Source organism: Exophiala dermatitidis, assembly GCF_000230625.1.
Source record: "Exophiala dermatitidis NIH/UT8656 unplaced genomic scaffold supercont1.8, whole genome shotgun sequence".
NCBI classification, from domain to species: domain Eukaryota; kingdom Fungi; phylum Ascomycota; class Eurotiomycetes; order Chaetothyriales; family Herpotrichiellaceae; genus Exophiala; species Exophiala dermatitidis.
In genome coordinates, this window is record NW_008751653.1 from 159,541 (window position 1) to 185,233 (window position 25,693).

The window sequence follows — 25,693 nt, forward strand, 5'->3', positions numbered from 1 at the left end:
TCTGCAGTGCCAGTCCCATCAGTGTCATTGTCTCAGTCCCATTTTCTGGTTTCCTATCTTCTTCGGTGTCTCAGATTCCAGTGCCCACAACCGACCAGACCACGCAGGGTCCAGCAGGGCAGAGCAGGCCAAGACAATCTAACCAGGTGGCATACGGTAAGTTGGCGAGGTGCGAGGTGTCAACCTTGCATTAGTACCGTGCATCTTCAATCGTAACGTAGACAGGATCGCCATGTTGTGCTAGGTCCTGTCATCCCTACAATATGTGCACTACTGTGCTATGTACAATGTAGCTGTCAAACAACTCCCAATGCCTACACCGCTTGTTCGCCGTCCCCAGGATCCCATTTCTGCTACTGGCAAGCCTTCGGACCCTTGATCCCTGGAAATGAGAAATGAGAAATGAGAAATAAAAAATAGCAAACGCTGAAAGGCCCAAGGGGTTCGCCACCAGAAACCCCCAATCCCAACCGCCCCCTGCCAGTCTCAACGGTCAACAGTAACCAGTACACAGACAGGTGCATTACTAGTACTTCCGAAGTACAGTAGCATGGAACTTGCGCATTAGCACAACCGACAATTTGAACTTCCCAGCTAGTGTGTCATCCGTCCCATCCGTGCCATTGATTGTTGGCACAGGTCAATTCCACGGCGATGCCTTCGCCTTCCCGTGCATGTCACCTCGTCTCATGGGTCGGCTCCAGCCGTCGGCGACAGCCACACATCCCACGTGGATCCATACAACCCTCATCAAACCCGAAGGATGCCTCACTCATACCTTTTGCTTGGCTTCTCATTCGTGCTATTGCACAGCCGGAAGAAGACCACATCAAGAATCGGGCCAAAAAGTCCGGTGAGGCTGGAGCCGAAGCTGTACCAATGTCTGCCTGTTGACAGTGCCAATGTGGTATGCATATGTACCAGTCTGGCTACGCCAACCAGCAAGCAAAAGTCAGTTCCTTTCTATCCGTGCATGTATTTTTCTGTTCCCTGTCAATTCTTCCATCCGGACCTTTACGTCAAACATCAACAGGTTGTCACTGGTTCTGACTTGTCCCGCACTGCAGGATCTGTCTTTGACATGGAGGCAGACGCTGCATCCCCCTCCTTGCGGCCGGGATCAACAGCGACTCCCTTGACTTCGGGCGCCCAAAACGCCTCCACAAAACATCTGGCCTTCCGAAACGTTTCGGCCTTCAGCCGCCTCTCTTCCTCGCTGATCCATGAGTCGGGAAATTGCGTCCAGCCATGCACGACGCCCTTGACCTCCTCGACGGTGAGGTCATGCATGCGGCCTTCATCCTTGACCTTCTGGATCCAGACGATACTTTGAGAGTGCAACGTGTCGTACTGCGGTAGGAGCAACCACAGCTTGGCCTTCGGATGCAGTCCCGCCTGTTCCCCTGGACGCTTGGGTTTTAGGTCGGCCAGGCCGGGGCTAGCGCGAGGATGGCCTCGACAGTCGACTGGAAGGTAGGTCGGCATGAGTTCCTTCTCGATCGCCCATCGCTCCAGAATCCCCGATGGTGGGGGTAGACCTTCGGGCCGCGGCCGCTCATGTGGAAGAAGCCGACAGTCCAGGCTGGGGTAGAACAACAAGACGGGGATGTCGTTCTGAAAGTCCCAGGGGATCGGACTCGGCCAATCCTTGTGGATTGTCGGGTCGTCCTTGACGCTTAGCGCGAGATTCAACGCAAGGTTGCCTCCTGAGCTGAACCCGGACAAGGCAATTCTCGCTTCGTCGAGGTCAAATGGTTTGCGCCCATCCTTCTCCAGCTGCTCGCGGATACCTTCTCGCAGTGTCTTGTAGGCCTGTGTTTTGGGCTCGATGACGGCGCGAAGGACATCTTCCGCATCGTAGTTGGCGGCTGGATACTGAGCATAGGGGCCCAGTCGATAGTCGACCGAGATGACCACCGCATTCGACTCGCGGCACATTTGCGCGCAAAAGGGCGCCTGTTCCTGTGGTGATCCCAGCACAAATCCCCCGCCATGAAAGTCGATCAGCACTGGCACTTTCACGTGCTCGTCTCCATGCTCTGGGGTCCGGGTATGCTGCTGCAGAGCATCCTTGAGATGGGCCCCTTGGGTCTGTAACCTATGGTGATGCGAGTTGTGCAATGGCGGTATGAAGACGTAGACAGGGATCAAGTGCGACCCCCTGGAAGGAAGGTCAAAAACCACCGGCTGAGGACCCTCTGGGTTCGTGAACTGGAGGACGAAGTCGGGGACCAGCCGTGGAAGGCTGACTAACGCTTTGCGCCAGGTCACACCGAAAGGATGAGAAAGCATGGCTTAGTAGTAGCGGTGTCGCCTGCAGTGTTGGGACAGACTGAAACCTTGACACACCTGTCAAATGTTCGGACGTCAGCACGCCAGAACGACGTGGGCCGAGGCGTCGTGCAGCTCAACGGGCCGGCGGTGTAGCTTCTCGTATTCTCTCCTCTCGCAGGGGGAAATGGGGACAACAAAGGCGAGAGAAAGGATCAGCTGAGAAAAGGGCGACGTTGGTGAGAAAGCTTGCCCGGCTTCGCCGGCATCGTCATTGGACCATGGCAGCGATCTGTCAGAGAGATGGTTGCTTATTTTCAAGGATCAAAATGCGCGGAAATGCACAATGCTATGAGTTGGAGGCTTCCATTGGGAGAGGAGAAAGGGCAAGCGTCGAATCAAGCAGCAGCAACGCCGTGTACCGATCAGGTTTCTCGAACCTCGCGCCGCGTGGGTGGCAGCTTCGGATGTTGGTGACGTCAGCCCATTCGACCAATCAGCTGCCCCCTTTCTTCGGATCGATCCCATCACCCGTGAACTTTGAAGTTCATGCTCAGCCTTGTGACAAGCCATCCAGTGTCAGTTCCGGCGTGGCATGCCTCACAGAGTTGCACTGCCTTGATGTTGAGTCGCCCTCCCAACCCCGTTTGACCTGGACGCTAAAAGAAAGATTTGGCCGTAGGGAGAACTGGTGCAATGCAGCGGGGGTTGCCTCACGCCATGGGAAGCGCGGTTCATGGATGGCTACGGTCGTATGCAGCCGAGCCCTGCTCGAGCGCCACCCCTGGAGAGAGTACAGCAAACCCTGTCCAATGCCCCCGCGCTGGCTCGAACGCCACAGTTGCGATGACACTTTTCCGGCCTGGTGAGCCGCAGCAGGGCGTGACATGCGGTGAGCCCAGTACCCGAGTGTAACACAACTGCCTACCCCATTGTCAAAGTCCGATCTGGCTCATTGAGGCTTGATGCCTGACTTGGATCGAGTTCATACCAGGTACCTGCCATTGTCTATAGCAGGAGACTCGGCAGGTTGAAGCGCATTCAATCAATGTCGCAGGGCGGTTCTACGCTGCTGCTTGATGGCCTGGCTTGGGCTGGAATGGCTTTCATAGGCAATGGGCTGAGTTCAGACGACCCGCGGCTGCCATTGTCGGCTGGGTGCTGGAAGGGGCAAACTATCGCTCAAAAACTCTAGGGGTTGATAGAATACTTCACAAAATATTTGCCTGCTTACATAAGAGATACCGAAAGAAATGAAGGATGCCTTCGAGAGATACTGACCACAATACCCTTCTGTTTGTTCGCCAGCATCGGCCTTGCACGTTCAGTCACAACTCCCGATGTCTTTTTGCGATGATTGCTTGCATTTCCTCTCGACTCTTCAGCGGGCCGGGAAACACTCTTGCATAAGCACGGTCATAGGAAGCCTGTGTCCCATCAGGCATCGCCGGCCCCAACAGACCTTGGTCTTTCGGTGGCTCCATTCCAGCAAATGTCTGCTGTACGAAGCTCTCAAAACTGGGCAGGGGGTCAGGTTGTGCCGCTCTCTCTTGCATGCTAGTGTTAGGATGAGTGTAGGATTCTCCGCATCGTCCAACACTGCGCTGGGTAGGAGTCGTTGGATCGTAGTCAGAGGCTCGTTGTTTGCCTTTCGCATTATCCGACTGCTGTATGCCCTCTGAGGGATCGCCAACGTGCCAGATTGCGACGCCGGGCATCGCTTCGGACATTCTCGCTGCTGCTGAAGGTATTTCTTTGTCCCAGACCCAGCTGGTGGTCGTCTTCAAGGCCTGATTTTTTTCTTTATTGAATCGACGGCAGGAGGCTTCCAAGCGTCGGGTCTCCTGGGCGATGGTCTCCATGCTGATATGCCGATCCTCATCGGGCAATAAAAACGGAAGCCAGTCCTTGTGAGCTCTTAAACCAAGGCTGTTCGAGCCAGCATCTTTTGGTAGCTTGCTGAGATCCAAGCGAGAGCGCTGATCTTGAGATGTAACCGGCAAGCTGGTGCGACCCCTGGGACGAAGCACGCGCTTGCTGGGTTCCCCACGGGAGCCCTGGCTTTGCGGAGGAGCCGGCAAACTCATGCGCGGCCTTGGACGAAGCTCGCGTTTGTTCATTTGCGGCTTCACTGGGAGAGGTGGCAGAGGCACATACTTAGCATCTCGCACACCAGGGTTGATTGAGGATTCTTGATGTGGTAGAATATCATGTGTATAGCTGCGGTAGCCTGTGATATCGTCAAGATTCTCGAGTCGGCCATGGTGGATCTTGAAAGTGTTCATCCTGGGCGGTAGAGTGGGAGATCGAGTGTGGAGAGGCTTCTGAAGGAGAGTCTTTGGCGTACTCAGGAGCTGTTATATGCTGCAGCAGTTGATCCTCGCTCACCGCAAAGCAAGCCACACTTGTGGTATCCTATCATCAAGGAGTCAGAGGATGGTTCATGACTTGGTAGAAGCAATCATCGTCCGGATACTGAGCGCCACCTCACTCGACGGATAGGGCGATTGGCACTTCCGGGGCGTGAAGGTGCCCAACATGCGCCTCGTGGCAGCATAGCATAATTGGTCAGATTGATGCGCTGGTCACTCGTCCTGGATGGAATCGCTTGTCCGGAATTTCTGCAGTTGGTCACAGCATGAGACTTGGCCATGAAGCCCAGTGGAAGTACTGTTCTCAAGTCCGGGTTCATATTGGTCAGTTCGCGCGTGGTCAGACTAAGTCCCGAATCCCCGCAGCATTATCTCACTGACCCCTGTAGAAGGGGCCGGCAACATGCAAGCCTGCAGGTTGGGATAGTTTTGACAAGTCCAGCCTGACAGACAAGTACTATCATACGTACCTGGTAGTAGATAAAGGAGAGAATTGTCGGTCGAGCCTGGATTTACTGCCATGCCAACATGAAAGCTGTCACTTTTCGTCCCCGTATGGTCTAGAAGAGCAGAATAGACTTGGACGGAACGACAAGACTAAGTTCGAGCGAATTTAGTCGAGCGGCAACGCAGCCGCTGGGAGGACTGAGATCTGCCAGCATCGCTGGTCCACAGGGCCGTTCGTATCTTCTGCACATTGGCAAATAGAACAAAGAAACTTGTTGGCTCGAGCCCGGCATCATTGGTTGAAAATGGCCATCAAGGAGACTTACTCCCTATCCGCTGGCTACCGGCCATCTATCATGGTTATACCCTCGTCCCTGCACCCGGCGCTGGCACTGCGTTAGTGCCAACAATTTTGCAAGTGCTAGCTAGACTGGGACTTCCTTTTGCTCATGGCACAACGGAACCACATACCCTGGGGTTCCAGTCAACGATGCAGGCAGAATGCACCTATGCAGGCGTCTAATGTCTCATCCCACACTAGCACAAGTGAAGCAGCCCCTCATCGAAAGGCATTGGGCTGCCTGGAGGCGAACTTGCTGTCCACGGGACACAGCTTGCACCCAGGGAAGTTCGTTGGGGCCGTATCTTTCCTCCTTAGCTCAAGCCAGGCTATCTCTGTTCCAGCTCAAGTTGGCGGCCTCAGATAACGGCCAGGAATCTTTGTCTCGATTACCAAAGCAGTTCTTGCGCAAACTCGACATGGTATTGTCGGAAACTGACAGCAGCTGAGGTCGGTTGATTCCTTGGGCTCCTCTTATACCCCGCCTCCAGCACCGATCTGAAAGGGTTGCCTGGCATGTTTGTAATCACCGTGGCGGGAAAGTCGGAGGGAACATTTGTTGCCAATATGGTCACAGCTCCTAGGCGTTGTCGAACGAGTTCCGCCATTGAAGCCTCGATAACTAGACAGGCGCAACCTCGAAAACAGCCAATATCACCTCGCCTTTCGACCAAATTTACGCAAGCTCGATTCATTGATGCTTTACCTTTTCAAGCAAGTCTGTCATCGTTCTTACCATCGGCCTGGTCAAGCAGCAGTTCCGAATGGCGACAGCCAACATTTCTAAATCGGCCACTCACGTATTGAGAAGTCTTTGCGTGTGAGATCCTGTAAGCTGTTATTTCGCACAAGTACCTAGGTAGGCTCCAAGTCAAGGCCGCAATGAAACGGCCGTGGTTCGACTCCAGGCTGTTGCGTATTGTCCATAAGCCAATGTCGCGGTCAGCAGCCAATCAATTTCTTGACAAACAGCCTCCGCGGGCAACCCGCACTCGGATGAACGATTTTCCGAATCTTCCGCAAAAGTGAATTGCAGCTTGATCGGAACAACGACTTGGAAAGTGAACTTCAACATACGCGGCACTGACTAACACCACTGGAATCCTTCTATGCCTTCGATGTCTACCTATAACCCCTCAAGAGCCTCTCGGGCCGTGCTCTTCATGCAGTATTGCCGTGGAGGTATGCATACATCTCGCCGCATACGCCACACTCCAATGCCACTCCATTCAATTCGTTATTCTTCGTCGGACAGCGCCAGCGCAGCGTCGCCATACTCACCCGCGAATTTCACCCAGCCGGTGGCCAAACCTTCCTACTCAGCCTCGTCTTCGTCCGCTCCGCCAGCGTCTTCAAGCCCCAGCCTTGAAGGCAACAATAACACCCTTCCTGCCAGCCGCCCTCGCTACGCATACCCTGAAGCCCAGAGGTCCCCCATAAGCGAGATCCCCGGGACACGGTTAACACCATGGACCTGGGTAAAATGGATGTTTGGCTGGCGTCCGACACCTACCTTCAAACCGGCGCCAATTCATGTCAACAACAATCCGTACCGGGCGCGCAAGCAGTGGCCGCCAGATTTCCGCACGCTCGACCCGAAGCATCAGTTCCATCTGGAGAAGACATACCGGCGTCGAGCCGCGCTGAAGTGGGCAAGACCGACATGGAACAAGAGCATCAAGATTCTACAGCAGACTCTGATCACGTTGACATTGATATATTTTATCTTCATCTGTGAGCCGAGTGACGGCATGGGTACACCATTTGATGGGGTAAGTTCTGGTTCCAACATATATGGATCCTCTTCTTTGCGTATGATCAACGTTGCTTGGGCCGACTAACTCGTCTATTTCACAAACAGCTCCGCGCATGGTTCTTCGACAAGCTGGGTAGACTTGGCCAGTTGCCCGATGCTACCAAAAGCGAAGCCGACAAGTTGAGGGAAGACGCGAAGAAGAAGTTGGCTCGCGCCGACGATATATCAAACTCGCCTACAGCTGATTAAACGCCAATGCCGCCCAATTTCACAACCTCGTAGTCAGATATCTTGCTTTTACTCCCCTTGGGAGTGCGAATCCCGTTCTAGGCTTTTCCGAGGCCTACCAACACCAGCAATGCAACATTCATGACAACCAGTACGAGCCAGATCATCACAGCAAGCGCCGTCGTCAGCCAACCATTGCGCATATTGACTGGCTGATTACCTGGGCCGGCATGGTCGTCCCGTACCGTCATTATGTGGCTCCGGCACGTAAACCAGACCAATGGTGCCGTGATAAACGGCAAGATGACGCTGAGGACCACTTGACTTGCAGTGAGAGCCTTGTTCAAGCCATCCTTACCCACGGCAGCCGCAATGATGACACTGGGAATGATGCTGATGGACCGCGTTATCAGTCGCCGCATCCAGGGCTTCACGGTCCAGTGAAGCATGCCTTCAGACACCATCTGGCCAGCCATGGTGCAGACAATCCCTGCCGATATTCCCGAGAGCAAAAGAGCAAGCGCAAAGATGGTCCCTGCTGCCTTGGAGAGGTTCTTACTGAGTAAATCATGGATGCCGAACAGATCGGCTTCTGTGGCTTCTGTCTGTGGATATAAAGCCGAGCCAGATACAATGAGGATGGCTGAGTTGACGAAAAGGGCAAACGAGAAAAGAGATAGAGCAAGCTCCACAATCGAGTACTTGAGACACTCCCGAATTGCGTAGATGGACGGCACATACTTCTCCTCGGTGCCGGGTTCGTCGGTAAGATTGACGTGGCCGTTCTGTTCATCGAAATGCTTCAAACGTGGCTGCACCACTCCCGAACCCAGGAAGATGGAATGAGGCATGACCGTGGCGCCGATGATACCGCAGGACAGATAGATTCCATTGTCCTCGACAATGGCGGAGGATGGAAGGTAGCCTTTGAAAACCTCGCCGGCAGAGGTATCTTTGATGAAAGACAACTGAACACAGAAGCACACCATGACTCCAAGCACCAGGCCCATGACAAAGTATTCAAACAGGCGGATTCGTGTCATGGAGCCATCCGTCCGGTATAGGAGTAGAAGCAATAAGACGTCCACCAGGGTGATGGCACAGCCCGCGACGAGGGGGATGTGCAAGAGGAGGTTCAGCGCAATGGCCGAGCCAATGACTTCGGCTATATCAGTGGCGATAATGGCTGCTTCCGCAAAGAGATACAAGATGATGGTCAGCCATCTGGGCAAATGCTTGCGACAGTTTTCTGCCAGGTTCAATCCCGTGACACTCCCCAGTTTGATACATAGGGACTGTAGGAATATAGCAAACAGGTTGGACATCAGGATGATGAACAGATGACGATAACGGGTCTCAGCCCCGGCTTGGACGTCGGTGGCATAGTTTCCCGGATCGATGTAGGCAACGGCAACGAGGAATCCTGGGCCCACGAAGCGTGCATACTTCTGTAGCGTGACGAGGACTTTGTTCATGATCGCTGACGGAGACTTGTATCGCTTCAAACCGCGCGAAGCGGCGGGTTGTTGAAAGGCCGTATGGTCAGCGGGAGAGCAGTGATCGCTCGTTCCCGTATTCATGATCGGATCAACCTTGACAGCGGAGGCGTCTTTGGCCTCCAAACCAGGCTCCGGTTCGTTGACCGGGATGTTTCGTATTGACTCATATTCGTCGCCGTCGCGGAGATCTGATTCATTCTGTCGTTGTTCGCGTAGGTTGACGATCCCATTAAGGTCGGCCCTCGTCGTCAAATCTGAGCTCAAGGCGTGTGGATTCTGGTTCCAGTCGAGATGACCCTCGACATTGTCTGGTCGTGAAGGACAATTCATGACGGCGGCAACGGTGGACTGACTGATGGATCGGATGCATCCAATGCTGTAACCTTAGGACAGGGGCACTCTGTCTAGGTATGTATATGAGTGACCAGAGTATGTAGATAGGTACTCGGTACTAGGTACAAGGTAATAATAGTTTGTTATACAGTCTTCGTCGTCGTCGCCTTCCAGTCCGAAAATGCTATCAAGGACGATCCGGCGTCCGGGCTCGTGACGCGGTTTCTCCCGATGGTGATTGAAAATAGACGTGCGGGGAATGGCGCAGAAAATGAGGACCAGCCCAGATCTTGGGCGCGGGATTCGATGGAACACCACGAAAATGAGAACAACCGTTTGGACGTATGCCGCGGCCCAGAAAATGTCACAAAGAAAAAGATGATCTTGCCCTCGTCACTACGATATCAGGCTGAGCACAGTTTGTTGCTCTTCTGGAAGGTTTGGACAGATATAGAAGACTGCTAGCGCTACTGTCATCCTTCGTCCTCGTCGCCTTGCTGCTGACCCTGATCGGTCCGTTCGCATTGTCCGAATGGCCTAATAATATGCCATAGCCGGAAGAATAAGGCACGCGACACCCGCTAAGTCCAGACTGCAGTGGACCACGGATAGATGAACAGACTGTACATTGCTCAGCCTGGCGCAAAATAGCCGGAGCACCATTGGAATTCTGAAACTGGAAACCTGTCGAAATCCTATGAGGAATACATAGCCTCTATCTAACTTTGCACGCTGCCACTGTTTTGTGGGATGGTTGAGCCACCGCTCTTGTTCCCCGGCTGTTTGGCCGGACGCGCAGCCCGCTGCGAGTTGCTGCATGCCTGGTTTCGTGGAAGATGACAGCGCCCATTCTTTTCTACCTAGGTACCATCGTATGGTTCTGAGCAGTCGTGGGACCTGACGCGTAAACAGTGTGACTCAACACCGGTGCTTCCAATCCGGAGGCCCTTCGTTTGCTGGTTTGCACTTGGCCTACGGTTTGGTTCCGTGGCAGACAGAGGTCGCTGTTCATACTTTTGGCCATCTGGAGCCTCCCGGAGTAGCTGGGAGTAGATGGCAGCCCAGGAACAAAGATGTGCTGAGAAGTCACCATACCACTTTACCGGCGGCTCTCAGAGCTTCTCTCCTGGATTCCAGGTTGTTGTACTGTGCATCAGCAACTCACTGCGCCCTCGTTATTATTGCAGATACTGTAAACAAAGCTGGAGCTCGAAGTAGCCTTGCCCACGCAGTAGTGTTTGAGGCCCAGCTAGCCGGCTTCGTTATAGGCGTCTCCTGCGAGTGGGAGGTTCCGGCTTTAAGAGGCCTTAGGGGCGGCAACCAGCCGAAACGGGCTGAATCTGGCTCCTTAGCCCTCTTTCTCAGACGGCGAAGCCAGAGGGGCGCCCTAAAGGCCAACGTACAATGTACAGCAGCGAAATCAGGCGCCTCTTGTCAATGGCTGTAGATCTACGCCGCCAACTGTTGATGGCGCCCCCAGCACGAGACGGTTTGACAGCTGCGGCACATGTGAGCTTCCCCCTCGTTATTGGCTGGTCATTCTTCAGGTTTCGGTCTCGCATGCTGAGACGTTCCCCATACTAACGAGACATCATCATCACATTGCGTTTTTGACACTTATCTCAATCATTTGAACATCGCAAGCAGCTTGACAATATCATACGTTTCCAAAATCACCTTCGACTTGTACTCGACCAGACACGCCGGGTTTGTGCATGATCGTTCCCGTTTCGTAGCGGGAGCCAGTGGGATCGCTTGGTTCCGGGATATTCCTGGGACGACAGCACGAATTCGACGTTGACCCATTCCGTACAACGTCGGATTGGCGACAGGACTAAGATACCTATTCCTCACAATGATGTGTCGGTGTCCAGCATATCTCAAGGCCTGATGCGCAATAGCCGTCAGGGAACTGTCGCCCATGTACACTCCTCTTCATCCTCCTGCGCTTGTCCGCCAAAATGAGCAACAGCAAGATACAATACCAGCCCCTACAGAGGCACAGACGAAGGTCCGATCATGTGTCTCCCACCTCACCGTCCTTTTCCAGGCGCTTCTTCGACCGTCCCAATAAGCCCAGCGATGGGTCGAGTCCATCTGAAGTTACGCCGCGCACAGATGACTCGGACAGTCCATTGCACGGGCTCCCTCTGAGCTCACCCTCTTACGATCGCTTTGCTGCCCTGCCTTCCGCACCTCCTACAACACAGACTTTCGGTTACGACAATAGATCCTTTCAGCGAACCTCTGACGAGACGGGCCGACCGAAATTCTTCACTTCTAATGGATCTGGACGCCCGGCCACGAGTGATGCCGCCGATCATAACCACGCAGCAAATCGCACAAGGCTTCCAGCAGATGCGTCCGAATCTACCTCCCCCAGACCTCCGCCGGTATCCTACATGACGAGCCCTCCGGAATACTACCAGAGAAAATCGTTGGATCCCTCCATAAAGCCGGGCGACAATCCCTTATCGCCAACTTTTCGTACCCATAGTTTCGATCGTGCCGCACACGAGGATTCCGTGCCTTCAAAGGGCCATGGAGGCAAAAAGAGCAGGTTAAATCTCCTCAATCCCATGAGCCTGTTGGCTCGACGAAGGGCGTCACAAAACCAGAAGCTTGAAGATGTCAATCTGAGCATAAAGACCCTGTCCGTACCCGCTCTGCCTGACAACTTCGACCCCAGTATTCGAGGCAAGGTTGTCCATGACTTCTCGGCTCCGCGAACGCGGAGACTGTATTCTCACAATGACATCAACTACACGGACTCTCCTGCTTTGCGCTCTGCCTACAGTCCTGATCCCGGTCGGGCTGGCGACGCCACGCATCAGCGAGTGGCTTCTGTTGGGACACCAAATGTACCGCACAGTCCTATGTTCAAAGAACACTTCCAGGACGACAGGCCATCGTTGCAACCGGATCGGACGGGATATTTACATAACATCAGTACTCTCGGTGCCTCGCAAAGTCCTGAGGACGCGGAGAATGTTCCCGCGTTTGCAAAAAGACTACCTTCAACAGTTCCTCAACCAGGCGCGAATTCTACAACCGAGACGGCTGGTACGAAGGATCTGCCTATACCTCCGGCGGAACCCTCCCCTGCTCCGCCGACACCGCCTCCTAAAAGAACACCGTCACCGAAATTCGACGCGCCGCCTCCAGCAACACTTCCCAAGCATATGACCAGTACATCCTCACGCTTCAGCTTTCAGATCGGTGGCGCGGACTCTTTGGCGCAAGAAAAGCTGCTTGAGGAAAAGCATAAACAACACCAGGCAACGAAGAAGTTGTCCGTGCCGAATGCGGAAGACGATGAAGACGACTTTGCGAACTTCGATTTTGATGACGATGACGGTCTGGAGGAGAAGATCCCTGGCGTCAACGCCGACTTTGAAGACTATGAATTCTCTGATGTCCCCGCCGGTAACGCTTTAGAAGCCCGATATGCTGCTCAAAGCACCGAGCATGAGGATATGGCGAATGCGGCGGTGGATTCTACGACAGTGAAGAGGCCGTCATTACAAGATTTCCATTTCACACCACAATCGATGTGTTTCAGTCCTGCTTCCACGAACAACGCCTCTCAGCCTACTCCGCGAGATCAAGAAGGATTCCCCATCGGGATAGCTGATGCCAGAGGACTCAACCCAGAAGATCAGCGCGAGCTTGGACCAAAGGACCTGCCCATCGACCATGGAATGGTTTCCATGTTTGATGGCCTTGGTATTACAACGTCAGAAACGCGGGGACGGCGGCGGTCGCAGCTTACCTCTCGTCCGCAGGGTCAGGTGTTTGACGACGAAGACTTGTACTTCGATGATGGAGAATTCGGCGATGTGGAAGCCTTACCACCCGGGGAGACCGTCGACGAACAGATCTTTGACGATGGCCAAGGAGAAATCCGGGATATCCCCGCCGAGAATGCTCGCAAATTCGAACTCGCCCAGAAGTTGGCCGGCATTAATGGTGAAGTCAAGCCGCTCTCCACCTGGGTTGGCGGACCTGATGCCGTTGAAGAGCACGGGTTTGGGCAGGATACCCAAGCTTCTGCCGATCTTCGGCCGGCGAGCCAAGTTTCTCACAATCAGCAGGGCCACGTCGCCGGCTTGACCGAAACCAATCTCGCCGCGTATCACGATGCTTTGGCTTTAGCCGCAAACGAAGCAGCTGCAAATGGCAAATTTGATCGCAAAGTCAGTTTCAGCCAGACATCAGATGAGTCCTCAGTCTCCGGACTTGGGGCCAGCCAGCAAGGCGTGATCTCGGACGAGAGCCGCTTTAGCAACAATTTCAGTTCAGCTATTGCAGAGGACGATGGCTTTCCCTTTGACGACGACCTCGACGACGACCCCATGATCGCCGAGGCTAATGCCGAGGTCTTGGCCAATGACGACGATGGCTTTTACGGACAGGAATTTGGGTTTTACGGCCGCGCACTTGGCAAGGGAACGGCGGAGATGGTCAATGGCGGCTATTTCGCTGAACGCGGCTCCAGTGGTATCAAGCGGAGCCATAGTGGCAAAGCCAACTTTCAGGAACCAAGTTTGACGCCCATCACCGAGCGAAGCGAATGGAGTACCAGGAACTCGGTAGTATCGCTACAACTCCCGGGCGGAGTTCCTGGGTCAGCACAATCCCTGCCAAGTCCGGGGATTGCGCAGCTTCTGGAACTCGATTCTCCTGCGTACGACGACGACATGAGCTTTAGCGCTCTAATGAAACTTCGTGGCAGAGCATTCGGGGGTAGTTCCTCCAGCGTGAACAGCTTGGGAAGCGGACATCCTGCCACTTCCCCACTTGCTCATGTGTCCAGTCACCCGTTCGCGTACCCGACGGATCTTGGCTCGGGTCGAATGTCCTCGTCCATGATGCAAGACCGGTCGTCGCCAGTCGGGATCCCGGAGTCGGAAGAAGAAGATGACGATGAAGGAGGAAGGGCGACGTTGACTCAGAACACGCCGCGGAAGAAACCGACCGTGCCAGTTGCCTTTACGTCGCAAGAGAAAATGCCTTCGTCGCCAGCACCATTTGCTGGCGCGGACAGGAGAAAGGGACACCACAGCCGGACCAGTAGTGGTGCTGAGAGCGTCAGTTACGCTCGAGACACTGATGGTCGCTGGGTGCTGGAGAGAAGGCGGACCGACGAGGACAGTGGCACAGAATTCATCGATCGTGAGTATATCGCGGCTGCCAGGATCTGAAACAACATAAATGGTACGAACCGAATGAGAAGCCGGGTTCGCGACCCTCCCACAGGATTTCACCTCTGCTGTGGTTCCCCCCTTTTTTAGGAACAAGATAGGTTGGAATGGATGATGGGGGCTTGAAGCAACCACAGCAAAAGAGAAAAGCATTTCATCCCTTTACTGCATAGACGAATATGATACCCCTCACATTATAGACATTGAATAGCAAACCCTTTTTATTCTCACACGCTACTAGTCGAGTGTTCCATGCTTTCAGCTCAATCTTTATCCCTGTCGATCCGATCGACTCACACGACACCCTCAAGGATAATGTTAAGTTATGTTTAATATTCTATGCATAGCGTTCAAGACATCGATAAGTCATGGTCATACTGCCGTATCTATGTACCTCTGGAAACATGTAGGTATGTTCACGAGTAACAGCCTGCCAACCTCAAATACCTGTGCCGTGTGAATCCCCAGTAGCGAACGCCGCAAACGACAGTCTAGTCGGTGCCACCACCGGTGAAGACGACTGGTTCGAGCTCCTGCGCCGGTCACCTTGAGCGTGTGCGCTAGATTCCCCAGTAACCGAAGTTCTCGTCGCTATTGTCGTTATCGAAGCCCGTGAACCCGGCGAGCCCGAGACGTTGCTGCTGGCGCCCAGGAAATTAGAAGATATACTAGACGTCGAGTCTCTGAACCAGTTGTGCAGGCTTGACGTTTCGACCGTTTTCGTTTTGTCATGTGGCTGATGTTGATGTTGTTCATGTATGCTCGGTTGCAGCCCTTTGGAATCAACATCGTCACAGTTCCTGACATCACTATCGTTGTTGTTGACATTACCACATTCCAACATCATAGGCAACGCACGCGAGCCTTGATAGATACGTCTTCCGTGTTCGAAACTTCTGGAGTTGCGCTCACTCGCCCGCGTAGAGATCCGGTGCACGGTGTCCTTGCTGGTTGCGTGGTGGTGGATCTCAACCAACTCAATCCGCGCGGCCCGAGAATTCTGGCATTCCGGACACAGGTCGTTGATGTTGATGGTATGTAAGGGGTGCCTTAGGCGCTGAGTGCACGGAGCCGCGGGTGCTGGCTCCGTCTCTGCTGCCTCTGCATCTCTCGCTCTCCCTGCCGTTTCTGTCTCTCTTGCTGTCTCTGCCTCTGTCTCTGCCGGTGGTGGTCGTGGCGGCACCGTTGCATTCCTAACGATGCTCCCACTGCAATGATTGCTAGTATTGCACGTCTCGTCGCCATCCACTGGTTCGTTTGTCAAGGTTGGATGTTGCAAGGAGGACAAGCCCACAGGGTCGTTGGTGAGTGTAGATCTGGATTGCGATTCTTTTCCCTTTCGAGGACACCGGACTCGTTTCGCAATTGGCGTGATCGACTCGCTGACGTGCCCGCAGACCTGATATATATATGTCTTGTAGTAGTGGCACATGTGTGCTGTGCGTCTGTATATATGCGTGGACCGTACCAAAGTATGACTGCTACGACCTTGCCTTCGATTGGTTCCTGTTTGTGGTTTCAAATCGGAGCCCTCACGTAGCACAACCTGGGACGTTAGTCGAGTATCAGTATCACGGAGTCGCTTTCATGTTTTGTTTCAGTATCAAGGCAGCGAGACAGATTGAAACCATGCATTGCAAATGAACATAGAACCACCGAGTCGAGAAAAAAGTGATGAAATAGCTCTGCACACTTCCACCCTTAGTGACCAGGCAATTCGAGTCGATCAACTGCCGGCGGAGGATCAAGTGATCTTGGTGGTTTCCCTTTGTCTTGTCATCACTCAATGCCTCTCCTCGGTGGGAGTGATGTCCATTGTTGTTTGTCACCCGCGTTCGGCGGGGAACAAAGGGTCCATCTTCACGGCAGAAAGGTTTCAATGAAGGGTCTCCCTTGGTGTTGTTTCTTTGTTCATTCGAAGATAGCCGGAGCGCATAGCATGCAGATGTGGCTTGCTTAGTGTTGTTCGCACATGACTTTACTCGAGATGAGGAGCAGTGAATTCTGTGTGACTGCCTCAGCAGAAGGCCGAAGCTGCGATACCAGTAGGGAACAGTAGAAGCACACCTCGATGAGATGCCTGGCGGGCGAGCACTCGACTTTGCAACGGAAAAGAACTTATTTGCTGGTGGTGAGAACAAAAGTGGCCCAAAGAAGGGGCTTGTAGTGCCTGAGAGGAAGTAGTAACATCGAACACAAATAAGGAGAATGTGGAAGATATTGTTAGGAAGATTGGTACTACCTCGGTCGTGTTGAAATCATCACCATCAGTTGATGTCGGTCTATGGCCGTTTGATGTTGACATTCGTGATACCATGAAATCCTCGACTTCCTTGCCACATTCACTCCCATTTTACTCCTTGGGTATCTCCTTGAAGCGGACATTCGCAGAAACATTCCTTCAGTGGAGCGGACAGAAGGTAAACCGCCTATTCCTCGGGTGCGAGAACAACCTTCGGTGACCCGTCCCTCCCGTCACCCAGGGCACTTGCGATGTCTGCCTTCCTGCCGGTCCAGTCTTCTTTCTCCTCTTCTTCAATCTCTTTACCGGTCCGTTCCCCTCGCTTGTGGAGCTCGCGCGCATGATCGGCTTCTTTCTTGCCAACATTCTCAGTCAGGGAGTCTTGTTCGCCGTGCCCGCCTCCGCCACCTGTTCGTACAGCTCGCGCCACATCGCCCTCCCCTGGCATCCTCATCTGCTCACCCTCGAGGTTGCTGTCACCTTTTGCGTAGTTTTGCGCATCTGATTCTGGAATCAGTTTCTCTGTCAGTGGCCCGCGGGCTCCAGATCCTCGAGCGCCTGGGTGTGCAGCTTCGCCATGTTGAGAGGGCACATCATGGGGGGTGCGGCGGTCAATGACTTTGTCGGAAGCGTTCGGGGTTTCGTGGGACGCAGTTTGCTCGGCGGAGGTCTTTGAAGCAGGGTTGCCAGCCTGGTTGACCGAAGCCTGCTCGGTTGGCTGTGAGGGTGCGTTTGGATCGAGTGCCGACATATTCGTCTCTGCAGAAGGGAGCACTTGGGTTTGAACGTTTTACAGAGCAGGGATCTTTCAGATGTTCACCCAGGAATAAATAGCTATAGTCTCCGGGTTCGATAACAGTATCGGCAGTGAGTTGGTAATCACTGCAGGAGTGGAAGAACAAGATCGTAGGTAGGCTCCGGAGTGTTATCCAAGTAAAGCCTTCTTCTGCCCCTAGCTGAACTGAGAATTCTTCGGTGACAGAGATAGCAGCGGAAAGTTTAAGCAACTCACTGCTGTATCTATCTATATTTTGTGACTTGATTAATGTGGTCATCCATTTTTCTGGGTGCCCTAGCATTCACAACACGCCCATTTCTCATCAACCCAGTGACGTAATGGCCCCAGACTCCAACATGCGTGATCGTCCAGGACAGCCTTGTCCACTCAATTATGTAAGGAAGGCTGAGAATCAGACTCCTTGAAAGGGGTATCTTCCCGTGCTGTATTCAAAGCCAGAGCGTACAGCCCGGGGATGGAGGCTGAATGAGAGTTAACAAGGTCTTCAACTGAAGCACAGGCAGCAACTCGTACTGTCTGTTGTAAGTAGTCCACATGCGCTTGTGCGTCGATGGACATGCCAGCCTTGGTTCCCTCTCCTCCCCCAGCGTTCTAACACAACAGCATCGACGACGTCAAGTTTCACAAGACATTTCAGCGTTAGTGAAAAGCGTGGGAGCATTTGGTTGGATTCAGCGCCTGCCCTAAAGTTTGGCTAAAGGTTATGGGTTCCGCGGCCTGTTTCTTTTATTCAGCTTTCACGGAGTGAGAATTCTTTCATCCTTCTTCGTTCTTCAACATCATCCCAGTTGGTCATCACCAACAACTCAGCAGATTCCAGGGATTGATAGACACCATTAGCGTGAGTCCTGTCATCACGTGGTTGCTCCCTCTTGAACTCACTTCAGGCTCATTGTCACTCAGACAGCATGGATCTTCCCAGCCTGAATTCGTGAGTGACCTGACTTCTTTCACCGGCATATATCTGACCCAGTTCAAAAGAATCCTTGAGAGCGAAAGAGAAATGGACCGTGAGCTCAAGAAGTTGGAGATGGCAGTGGCCACTGTCAACCGGGCAAACAGAGTCGTCAAGAGAGTCCGCTACCGCCTCAAAGAGCCGTTCATCAGTCAAGCTGTGAGTTCTGCCGAGTCACTTGAAGGTTTCCAAGCACTGAGACATCGTTTTAGGTCATTAAAGCTAAGCAGGCCGCCCAAACCAACGGTTTCTTCAAGCTCCCTTCCGAACTCCAGCATCGCATCTGGAAACTCCTTCCCACTGTGGCGGATCGCCTGGCGCTTGCGCTCACTTGTAAAGAGACTGCGATTATGTTCGAGGCCACCAAAAGCATCAAACTGGCGGACGGCAAGACGTTCCTGTTCCCGAAGCCACAACGTACCACCAAGTCCCACCGTTTGCAAGTTCTGGTCCGTCTGCGATCTTGGGTCCCGGCTAAATATCAACTCTGCTACCGCTGCATTCAGTACATCAACCTGGAGGACGATACCAACAATGGGAACTGGGGAGGAAGTACTCATATTGTGGATCAAGGCCTGATGACCGAGAAGGCAATGAGAAAAGGACCGCGCTGTGCTCTTTGTGTGTTGGCCGACAAGCTCGAGCTGGCCAGCCACAAGGAAGCTCACAAGAAGTTCAAGCAGCTGGCACGCCGTTATGCTCTCGCCTAGTGCTGGGATCTTCCGCGAAGGCATCAGAGCTGCAGAGCGAGAAGTTTGGGCCTCGTATTGCAGCAAGTGTACGACCGTGGCACAAGTACCTGGTGGAGGCGAGGAGAAGCTCATACCTGCAGAGTGCTGGGAGCTGTCCCATGACGGTCCCTGGGCTTGTTTCCAGCCGAGTTGCCCAGAGCCATGGCCTTAACCTAGGTACTCAAAGCATCAATTAGCAGCCCCAGTAGAGACATGTGATTGAGATTATGATCCAGTAGTTCGTGGTTTCGAATCTCCCTTGGCGCTATCCAGGCGATCCAAAAACGGGCGGTACGGAGCAGCGGATGTATGTGGCTGCAGCCGCTCGTTACGTGCTCCCATATCTTCGCTGTACCCTGGGTAATGTTGTTGCACTTCATGCACCCGATCCAACGCCTCGCCAACGATGTGATACTTCGCCCACTCGACGGGCGGACAGCGCATCACGTTCTGTGGGCTTGGGAATCTGCCAAAGTTGGAGCCAGCGGCAGCCGCTGAGCCGTCCGTCGGCCCCTCCATATCGTCGACCTCAACACCCTGCCGGGCAGAAGCGGACAATTTGCCCTCTCGGAGATCTCTCACAAAGTGCTCAGGATCTTCCATCGCCGCTCGCTTCATTCGGTCGAGTTCTCGCATATCACGCAAGGCTTGTTGGCGCTGGAGTTGCAAGACGGACAACGTTGCTCTCAGAGCCATGGCGTCCGGATTATCATCAAGATCAACTGGCAAGGGATCTGGCTCTTCCATGAACTCCGGCGGTGGCAGTTTAACTTGATCATCGTCATGCTGAAGGCTTGTGTGAGATAGCGTGGGGGTTACCGGCGAGTAAGAAGGCCGTTGGGGGCTGCCACTGGACTCAAGTGCTCGTTGATGAGCATGCTCTGGGTTTGCACCGGCATTGCTGCTCTGCCGCTGGTCATTGCCATGCTCAGGCATGATCAATTTCAAGCGAATAGAAGCAGGCTGCTCCGGTGCATGTCCTGGGTACGGCTCGGCGTGCATCAACGGGAGAGTGCTTGCAACGTGCTACCCTTCCCACGACTCTCTTGTGCGATTGCAGTGGTCTCTCAGGGTTGCATGCAAGATGCCGGGTCTGTAACTCTGCCACGGTTGTCGCCCCCCTGAACCGGGCATGCACCTCCAGGGCACTGAAGTGCTGGCTGGTGCTGGCGGTAGACTCGTATTGATGCCACCTTCACACCTCCGGTGCTGGGAAGATAACGTTCACAATGGCAAGAACAATGCCTTGAATCTGACTGCTGCTTGTTGCCTACTGCGGTGCTTCAAGTTGTTGACTGCTTGTCACTCTTGTTGATTGCATGGGTGTTGAGGGCAGACAGGGACATGTGCTGTGGCGTGCAGTGAGTGTTGCCTGCAGTGTGTGGCTGGCTGGCTGGCTGATAATTATTGCATCACCTCCCTGCCCTGCGGTGTGGGGCCACTGATGGGCTCCATGTTTTAGTAGTCCATCACTGGCCAACCATCTGACTTCCCACAGCACACCAGTGCGCAAATTCTCTAGCGTTGTGCACAGAGCCATTCATGGGCCATATTACTCAGCGCCGAGAATTCTCGGCGTCAGACTAAAAGCTCGGCAGATGCTATGTAGGATGCAAAAATTCCCCACCAAAACAAAAATAATTGAGTTGTCAGACTGGGATCTTTTCTTATGGTCACGTGCGTACTCTCTCTAGTATGGATTCACACGTGACACAATCTCTTGAGCCATTGCTGGCATTTTCGTCGCTGCCCCTCCATATGTTATTTCTCGCCTGCAGTACCTACCTACCTAACCTTACCTACCTACCTAGGTAGATACCTTAAGTATTGTCTCTGAGGGGCCTTGTCTGCTCAAATGTCTGCCTCAGCTGAGCGGCCCCTGTGCACCTGCATGCAGGTGATCGATGCACTGTAACCTGGGAGAGCCTGAGGCTGGCTGGTACTGTACCTGGTAGCTAGGACGAGTTACACCCAAGAGGTCTCCCACGCCGACAATGTGTGCCTGCCACGACTCCCCCGGCAGCTCTTGTGCAGCTGAGGGAGGCGACAGCCAGCCTGCTCCACGTCGTTTATGCACGACCCTTGCAGGCTTGGTGCTGCCTTTACCACTGGCACATGTTACAGTCCACTGGCACTGCTTCTCTTGCTGGCTGGCTCAGAAGCCGCTCAGGGCCATGTGTCAACTGTGCTTGATGCTCCGGAAAGTCAGCAAACCACTGGCACTTGCATCGCCTAGAAGCCCCCTGGTACTACCCTCTCGCGTCTTGCTACGACCACTAGTAGTCGGTCGTTAGGACAAGTACCTCGTGCTTCGAGGCCACCAAGCACTGCTGGCTGCGATGACTTCTACACCATGATGCCTCCTGCGGCCAGCCTATTCAACTGCCTTGCTATGCCAGTGTCGGTGCTGCTTTCAACTACCACTATGGTGCTGACCCTGTCTTCGCTTCCTGCACTGCGCATGTCGCTCCCGGCTACAGTTTGTGCTTTGCTCGCTCACTCATGTGTTACCTAGGTACTACCTAGGTAACACGGTAGGTACCTGGGCCAGACCAGACCAGTGGCGAGGTTGCACAACAGCGTGAGTTACTCGTCTTGGCCCACATCGACGCGATCCCATTTCTCCCAGGATGGACCTTGAACCCATCAAGTGAGAGTTAAGCATGGGCTCGGCACAACTTGCTGCCCCAGGCCACAGCTCTGAGCTATTGCCTGACAGACATGGTTACGCCCGGCCTTCCGGTCGACGATGTTGGTTGTGTCTCGGTTGTCCTCCCAAGCACCTAGGTGCCATGTACTTAGGTAAATATCATGCGCCAGGGAGATCATCTGCGCTCGCATACTGTTTCTTTCAACATTGCATCATGATGGTACCATCTGGGGCACATTCTCTACGTCTGGCTAAAGACCCTACTGTAGCAACGCGCTTACTTGGTCCTCGAATTGCCATTTGGATTCTTAGAGGTCCGAGTGCCTGACTCTTCTTTTCTCCACAACCGACTTATCTGCGTCTGGCTCAGCTATGGCTGGATGTGTTGATTTCAGGAACGTTCCTCCACCGACTTGGTGGTAGGAGGAGTGTAGTAATTATGGATTGGAGTTTGCCTTCTGCCTCGTACCAATACATCCTCCTCCACTCCCCTGTCCCCTGTGCGTCCAATGTTGTATAGGTAGTGAACAGCGGAGGTCACGGCTACTTGGCTGCTGGCGGGAATCAGGTGGATCGAGATCAACACTGGCAGTACAAGCCCCGCCCTTTGAAGCTGATGGGAATGTTCGCCCACATGGACTCTCAGATAAGCCCTCCAGCGCCGTCTGCGATCCCTTACCTGGGTGTATCCGTGCACGTTGTTGCACTACCTCTGGGAATTTACTCGCCAGGGATAGTAGGATATCTCGCAATCTTACTAGGATGGCTTGAAAGGCGTGGCTGGCGGTGTCTGCACAAGTACAGCTAGTAGATTATACGAACAGAAAACAACCATCACAAGACACCCCGCAGGATATGGCGGGCGTCTACAACTAGGGGGCAGAGGCGAGCCCGAGGGCTAAGGCCATCGCTTAACGTAAACTTCTGGCGTCGATTCCCCCTCCTTGCATTCAGGAACATGCCAAAAGAATGCTGGCTGGCTGCATTCTCCCTCACCCTTAGCTCAGCCGCATTCCACATCGGCGATGGCAGCCGTTCTCCGCAACCTGACTTGACGGCAAGACCCGCCTTTTACCACGTTCCACGCCAGAGCCCACGCGATCGCAGATTTCACGGATCATGACTCGGATCTCCAGATACGCTAAGCGAACAGCACTATTTTACCTGCTAAGCCTTCGTCTGCTTCGATTGAGACCCTTCTCTCCTCATCCTCGACCGTCCTGTGTATAATAGCCGTAAAGTTCTCCCAGTCAAAGCATTTCTTTTTGACAAGCTTACAGCAGCTTGCATTGCGTCTTGAATGGTCTGGCAAACCACCTGCAGGACCCTTGCTGACAGTTCATCCGGCGAACATTCAATCCATCAAACGCCACCATATCTGCACCTTGTGTGGACTTTTTCCAGCCAACGAGCTGGGCGTTTTAGCTGCTCTCACCATGTCAGGTTGAACGGCTCCGTTGTCTATTTATCTAGTGGTTCTAGGCCATGCAGAAAGCTACAACTGGCGCTTTGCCGCCAGACTCGGATGCAAATGCTTTGTCGGCACCAGGTCACCGAGGCTCGTCTTTGACGAGTCAGGCGCCCCAACAGCCGCTTCGCGAGATAGATAATGTGAATGAGACTACGCCAGCGAGTTCTTCTCTTGTCAAGACTGAGCCCGGACAGTTCCAACACTCTCCTGGTGAGCAAGCAGAGAAGCCTCGACTTACAATTCGACAAATACGGGAAGCAGCCCAACTCAAGATCCAAGCTCAGGCCCAGGCAAAACAAGAATCCCAGAATAACGTGGCAACTCCACCATCGCAAAAGAAGAAGCCCTCGATTTTGGGTGGGCTTTTCCAGGTCCGCGAACCAACACAGGTGGCACTGAACCAGGTAGCTGCACAAATAGTTGCTCAGCATGGCTCAACTAGCCCCACTAAAGTACCCAATGTACGACTGGAAAAGATGCCCGAGTTCGTACCTAAGGTCAATTCAAAATGGGACGGCATTCCTGAAGGTGTCAAACAGCGGCAGAAGAAGGAGAAGGAAATGGAAAAAGGAAAAGCTAAAACATCTCGACGAGACGCCTCCAGCAGCACAGACCCACGGACTACCAGCCGCGAGGGGAAGGACGGTGAACGAGGAAGTCTAGCCAGCAGACAATCATCTTCGACGACAGATTCCATGCGAAGCCGTGGCCGTTCGAGTGGTTCTCATACTGCTTCCACCCGCAATCGATTCTACGTCCTGTCAGCTAATTCCTCCGGCGATCTGGCGTCACAACAGCGCAAAGACCGGTCTCTTGCGGGGAAAGACCCTTTGCGGTCGGTGTCCGCCGGCAATCCACCCAAGTTTTCCTTACCAGAGGTCTTACCGGAGATCCCAAATCTTCCACTAGACGCTAGTGTCACCCTCTCTGGACCGAGCGGGCCATCAGCGAGATTTGCTGGTGACAAGAACGGCGAATCGACTATGGATGATGAAACAACGTTCAATGAGTTGCCGTGGGTTCAACCAGAGATGATCCCCTCCACCGCGGAGGAACAAAGGAACGCGGACTCAACTATTTCCAGTTCTCGAGAGCGCTCCCCAATCACCCAAGGGATTGATGCTGTCGTCGGTCTGTCCGGAAACTCCGGTCCATCGAATGAAACCCCCATCCTGTTGTCGTCTGGCCCAGGTGTCCTAGGACCACCGGCTGCGAGAAAGCCAGATTCATCCAGATTGACGGCTGCTTCCTGCTTGGTCGGCGAGGGAAGAGGCGCGTATCATCCCAGCCACGACGCTAGTCCCGTTGAGACAGAATCATCGGGCACGAATCAGCGACATGGCAGACCGGATCCAAGCATTTTGAGTCCTATAGCCCCTTCCAAACGACGAGAGGTCGAAAGGCGACCAGGCAGTTCTCGGACCCGGCTTGGGCCTCGAGCAAACAAGGTCGTCAAGGAAGAGGTCACGCCCTGGGAAGTTCAGGATTTGGAGCCACCTCCCGTTCAGAGCCAACCCAAGCCTGCTGTTGCAGCCAGTCAACGCACGGCTCCAGCTTCACGCTCCAAATTACCAAAGCCTTTGTCTTTCTTCACCAAAGACAAGGGTAAAAACAAATCATGATCTACATGCATATCTTCCAGCCAGGGTGGACAACGACGATGCCGATGCTAGCGCGTGTACGAATTTTGATGAAATTTAAAATCGAGCAAGTCAAGATGCCACAAAAGGCCAGGGAGGGCGATGCGAATGCCTGGCGTAGCGTATTATCGATATGACGGTTTCAATAGGACGGTTTCCAACAGTTACAGTTTGTTGTAGTAAAAGTCGATGATGGTTTTCAAAGGATGATCCTGAACGTCGACAGGGATAAGATGTACCTTATGCAAAGTGTTTATTAGCAATCAAATCCTTTCCATGGTAGACATCGTTGGCCGCTCTAAATTTGAACCTTCATGCCCCTAATTGCTTGGGCATATTTATGCTATTGTTGATCTTGACGCGTGCCAACTTCTGGATAAAGCCCACCTTGATGGTTCAGCGAGAGTCCCATGGCATCCTACCTGCTACAGGGCAGAGTGAAAAGCACCCAGCATCCGTAGGTCAAGCGCAAGGTGTTGGCTACAAGGCAGAGGTAGAACCAAGTTGAGCTTGATCGGATCATCCCTACATCAACAAGTTCTTTTGTACACGAAACGCAGAACTATGCGATGATAGTACAAGCAGAAGCTTCGCATGTCTGTAAGCGATATTGCATCGCTCTGTTGAGGAGTCCGTACTTGGAACCAGACGCCAAACGTCGCGAGACAAAGATTAGAAAGCCTCGAAAGCTCCCGCATTCTCATGTGGGAAGTGACACCGACATTGATGAACCATCAGTGTCCTCCCGCTTCGTT

The 25,693-nt window shown here is 53.4% G+C and overlaps 10 protein-coding genes across 10 annotated transcripts; 4 read left to right on the forward strand and 6 right to left on the reverse strand.

The window, feature by feature from the left end:
* Positions 1–1,026: 1,026 nt before the first annotated feature.
* HMPREF1120_08823 (uncharacterized protein) lies at positions 1,027–2,292 on the reverse strand (the record flags this gene model as incomplete). The annotated part of the gene is made up of 1 exon (XM_009163092.1): positions 1,027–2,292. The coding sequence occupies one exon, from the start codon at positions 2,290–2,292 to the stop codon at positions 1,027–1,029; it is 1,266 nt and encodes a 421-aa protein (XP_009161340.1).
* Positions 2,293–3,599: 1,307 nt separating this feature from the next.
* Positions 3,600–4,556, reverse strand: HMPREF1120_08824 (uncharacterized protein; the record flags this gene model as incomplete). The annotated part of the gene is made up of 1 exon (XM_009163093.1): positions 3,600–4,556. One exon carries the CDS (start codon positions 4,554–4,556, stop codon positions 3,600–3,602), a length of 957 nt encoding a protein of 318 aa, XP_009161341.1.
* Positions 4,557–6,565: 2,009 nt separating this feature from the next.
* On the reverse strand, positions 6,566–10,768 carry HMPREF1120_08825 (nramp family metal ion transporter). The gene has a single exon (XM_009163094.1). The coding sequence runs from the start codon at positions 9,241–9,243 to the stop codon at positions 7,513–7,515; it is 1,731 nt and encodes a 576-aa protein (XP_009161342.1). The 5' UTR covers positions 9,244–10,768; the 3' UTR covers positions 6,566–7,512.
* HMPREF1120_08826 (uncharacterized protein) lies at positions 6,648–7,435 on the forward strand (the record flags this gene model as incomplete). The annotated part of the gene is made up of 2 exons (XM_009163095.1): positions 6,648–7,202; positions 7,292–7,435. The coding sequence occupies 2 exons, from the start codon at positions 6,648–6,650 to the stop codon at positions 7,433–7,435; spliced, it is 699 nt and encodes a 232-aa protein (XP_009161343.1).
* A 439-nt stretch (positions 10,769–11,207) lies between the features above and the next one.
* On the forward strand, positions 11,208–14,450 carry HMPREF1120_08827 (uncharacterized protein; the record flags this gene model as incomplete). The annotated part of the gene is made up of 1 exon (XM_009163096.1): positions 11,208–14,450. The coding sequence occupies one exon, from the start codon at positions 11,208–11,210 to the stop codon at positions 14,448–14,450; it is 3,243 nt and encodes a 1,080-aa protein (XP_009161344.1).
* A 439-nt stretch (positions 14,451–14,889) lies between these two features.
* HMPREF1120_08828 (uncharacterized protein) lies at positions 14,890–15,882 on the reverse strand (the record flags this gene model as incomplete). Its single annotated transcript, XM_009163097.1, has 1 exon — positions 14,890–15,882. The coding sequence occupies one exon, from the start codon at positions 15,880–15,882 to the stop codon at positions 14,890–14,892; it is 993 nt and encodes a 330-aa protein (XP_009161345.1).
* Positions 15,883–16,879: 997 nt separating this feature from the next.
* On the reverse strand, positions 16,880–17,443 carry HMPREF1120_08829 (uncharacterized protein; the record flags this gene model as incomplete). Its single annotated transcript, XM_009163098.1, has 1 exon — positions 16,880–17,443. One exon carries the CDS (start codon positions 17,441–17,443, stop codon positions 16,880–16,882), a length of 564 nt encoding a protein of 187 aa, XP_009161346.1.
* Positions 17,444–18,494: 1,051 nt separating this feature from the next.
* On the forward strand, positions 18,495–19,156 carry HMPREF1120_08830 (uncharacterized protein; the record flags this gene model as incomplete). Its single annotated transcript, XM_009163099.1, has 2 exons — positions 18,495–18,605; positions 18,659–19,156. The coding sequence occupies 2 exons, from the start codon at positions 18,495–18,497 to the stop codon at positions 19,154–19,156; spliced, it is 609 nt and encodes a 202-aa protein (XP_009161347.1).
* Positions 19,157–19,402: 246 nt separating this feature from the next.
* On the reverse strand, positions 19,403–20,113 carry HMPREF1120_08831 (uncharacterized protein; the record flags this gene model as incomplete). Its single annotated transcript, XM_009163100.1, has 1 exon — positions 19,403–20,113. One exon carries the CDS (start codon positions 20,111–20,113, stop codon positions 19,403–19,405), a length of 711 nt encoding a protein of 236 aa, XP_009161348.1.
* Positions 20,114–23,312: 3,199 nt separating this feature from the next.
* On the forward strand, positions 23,313–24,920 carry HMPREF1120_08832 (uncharacterized protein; the record flags this gene model as incomplete). The annotated part of the gene is made up of 1 exon (XM_009163101.1): positions 23,313–24,920. The coding sequence occupies one exon, from the start codon at positions 23,313–23,315 to the stop codon at positions 24,918–24,920; it is 1,608 nt and encodes a 535-aa protein (XP_009161349.1).
* Positions 24,921–25,693: the final 773 nt, after the last annotated feature.

Excerpts from the sequence above, each read along its gene's own strand:
- HMPREF1120_08825 (XM_009163094.1), bottom strand. The coding sequence starts at position 9,243 with ATGAATTGTCCTTCACGACCAGACAATGTCGAGGGTCATCTCGACTGG.